The 3,021-nt window shown below is 38.2% G+C and overlaps 1 protein-coding gene across 1 annotated transcript; it reads right to left on the bottom strand.

The window, feature by feature from the left end:
- Window positions 1-1,820: 1,820 nt before the first annotated feature.
- Window positions 1,821-2,756, bottom strand: LOC138177110 (olfactory receptor 14I1-like). Its single transcript, XM_069108094.1, has one exon. It carries the CDS (start codon window positions 2,754-2,756, stop codon window positions 1,821-1,823), a length of 936 nt encoding a protein of 311 aa, XP_068964195.1.
- Window positions 2,757-3,021: the final 265 nt, after the last annotated feature.

Genomic DNA, 3,021 nt, shown 5'->3' with positions numbered 1-3,021 from the left:
TCCCATAATTTGCTTATGATATCAGCCTTTATATCTAAATCCCGTACCCATTTTCATTTTATTTTAGTATATAATGTTAGATGTTGCTCTGTACCTAGTTTCTGGCCAAATCCTTTCCTGTTTTCCCAGAAATTTTTGCTAAATAATGAGTTCTTGTCCCAAAACCTAGAAACAATGCAGCTACTCCTATGATCCACGGCTGGTTTTCCAGCGTTCAGCCTGCACTGCACTGTACTCCATGCCTGACCACCACCCTGGTGAAGTAGACATTTCCTGCCAATCTCCTAAGTTGTCTTGGGCTAGAAAATTCTCTTTCCCTGAACTTTATTGGTTATTTAACTCTAGAATGCAATTTTATGCATCATTTTAAAGTTTTTTGGAGGGGAATTTGAAAGAACTCAGGTGAGTTCCTGTCTTTACTTTGCCATCTATTTCTAGCACTTTTAAAGGCAGAAAAATGAGCACTTAATAAATTATTTTTCTTTGTCCAATAATTCATCGATCTATTCACATTACAATCTCTCTCTGTCTCTTTCTCTCTCTCTCTCTCTCTCTCTCTCTCTCTCTCTGTCTGTCTGTCTGTCTCTCTCTCTCTCTCTCTCTCTCTCTCTCTCTCTCTCTCTCTCTCTCCAGGTTTTCAATTAAACAAAGTTTCATTAATTACTCCTAAGAATTAGATGCAATTTTAGATGGTAGTAAACATAAAGCTAAATAAAAGAAGGTTTCTGTTCTCAAAAAGCATGGATTTAATACACTATAATTAACAAAGGACCTACTGTGTGCAAAAAACTGTTAGGGATATAAAAGCAAAAATGAAACAGTCTTTGCTATCAAAAAGTTATCTAGGTCTTAATTAGTACAAATAAACAATTCCTTGAGGTGGTTGTATTTTTCAATTTCACATAAGATATTTTCCTTGGACTAGAACCTGTTTCAGTTGAAAAATATATGATCACTTAAAGAGGACCATACCAGTTGACCTAGTTAGATGCTATTGGAAAGGGAACAGAGAATCCACAAGGAGGCATAAGACATTAATACTTTTAGATTTAATAGAAAATAAAATGTAAAAAGCACATAAAAAGACAAATAATCCATAAAATCAGGTGTAATAAAGATTAATTCTCACTTGAGGGATGAGGAAAAATTTTGTGCAAAACCATAGCATCAAAATTGAGATGGAGGGACTAGAGTGATCATCAAACCCCTCATTTTACAAATGAGCAAACTTAGGAAAAAAGGTTTAAATCTCACCCAGGCAATTAAAACACAGACACAGACACAAACACACACACGCACAAACACACAAACACACCACACATGCATGTATATGTACATATGTATATAGCTATACATATATGTGTGAAAGGATGAATATATTTTCAACATGCAGAGAAGGAGAAGACCATTAACACAAGAAAGATGAGTGGAAGCAAAACTATGGAAATTAGAGGGCAAGATTCATATCTGGAGAAAAACAGCTCAACTATCCTGATGGCAGCTTTTGGTTTAGCTTATCTACTGTTGTTCTAGGGCTCAGTGAGAATTCCATACATTTTTATTATTGCACTGTTGCCCAAAGAAAATGGGCTGGTGTCATGATAATTCTACTACAGACAGTAACCACTTTTAGGATAGGTCTATGTTATGGTAAAATAAAAGATGGATTCATTCTATCCCATGTGATGTATCATCTAAGGTTCTCTTTTCCTGGGTGGTATGTTTTTGATACCATTTCTCCCCATTTTAGACAACCTCATGTATCACCTTGCACATATGACAGACCAAATACATATTCTTCAGGGTTTTTTTTTATTTTTTCAAGGATGAGAGGAAAAAATCCTCTTGATCATCTTGTGCATGGCAGCTGTGATCTTCTGATTCCTTAGGCTGTAGATGATGGGGTTCACAAAAGGGGGCAGTATGGCATAGACCATAGCAATTAAAAGGTTTTGGATAGGTGATGTGACTGATGTGTCCGTGAGAACAGCAATAATTGCAGAAATGAGAAATAGGATGAGGATCATCAACTGAGGGGAGCAAGTGGAAATGGCCTTGTAGCGTCCTTCCACAGAAGGAATCTTGAGCACACTGGAGAAGATGCGAGCATAGGATACAATTAAAAAGGCAAAGCAGAATAACAAAAAACATGAACTTGCTACAATTAATACAAACTCGGTATTGAACACATCAGAGGTTGAGACTTTCAAGACATGAGGGATATCACAGAAAAACTGGTCGATCACATTGGATCCAGAGAAAGGCAGGCGGAACATGTTCCCTGTGTGTGCAGCTGAATAAATAAGTCCACTGTACCATGAGCCAGCTACTGCCCAGACACTACGTGTTGGTGTCATGATGACGCCATAGTGTAGGGGCTGGCAGATGGCCACAAAGCGGTCATAGGACATGGCCACAAGCAAAGCAAACTCTGTTGCTGAAAAAAAGAGAAAAAAGAAGATCTGAGCAGCACAGCCAAGGACAGACAATGATTGTGTGCCAGACAAGGAATTCACAATGAATTTAGGAAGCGTGACTGAGATGGTGCAGATATCCAGTAGGGATAAGTTGCTCAGAAAAAAATACATAGGACAGTGAAGGTGTGGGTCAGTAATAATCGCAGCAATGGTGAGAAGATTGCCCATCAGGGCAGCCAAGTAAATCAGCAGGAACAGCAGAGCATGTAACACCTGCAGCTCCCGCATGCTGGAAAACTCCATGAGGAGGAATTCTGTGATGATGGAGAAGTTGCCCATGGCTGCTGGTGAGCTGTAATTCAACTGAAATCAAATCACACTATGAGTAGCAGAAACAGTGTTGAAAAGAATAATTAAAGTACTTATTTAAATAGAACTTGAAAACTATCCTGTGCAATTAAACCTGAACAAAAAAAATCTCACTCTTAACACCCAAACCAGCTGAAGGCAGAGCTTCAGTAGACATGAGACTAAGACGCATCAAAGAATTCTGGAACAGTTTTAAATACTTAGCTGTGCAGAATGACCAGAGGAAGTTATACAT

The sequence above is a fragment of the Petaurus breviceps genome, unplaced genomic scaffold, assembly GCF_028583685.1.
Source record: "Petaurus breviceps papuanus isolate PSGF00001 unplaced genomic scaffold, PetGlider_PUasm1.0 90330, whole genome shotgun sequence".
Taxonomy (NCBI): Eukaryota; Metazoa; Chordata; class Mammalia; order Diprotodontia; family Petauridae; genus Petaurus; species Petaurus breviceps.
The sequence above is the reverse complement of the archived record's forward strand: the minus strand, read 5'-3'. Positions and strand labels throughout refer to the sequence as shown.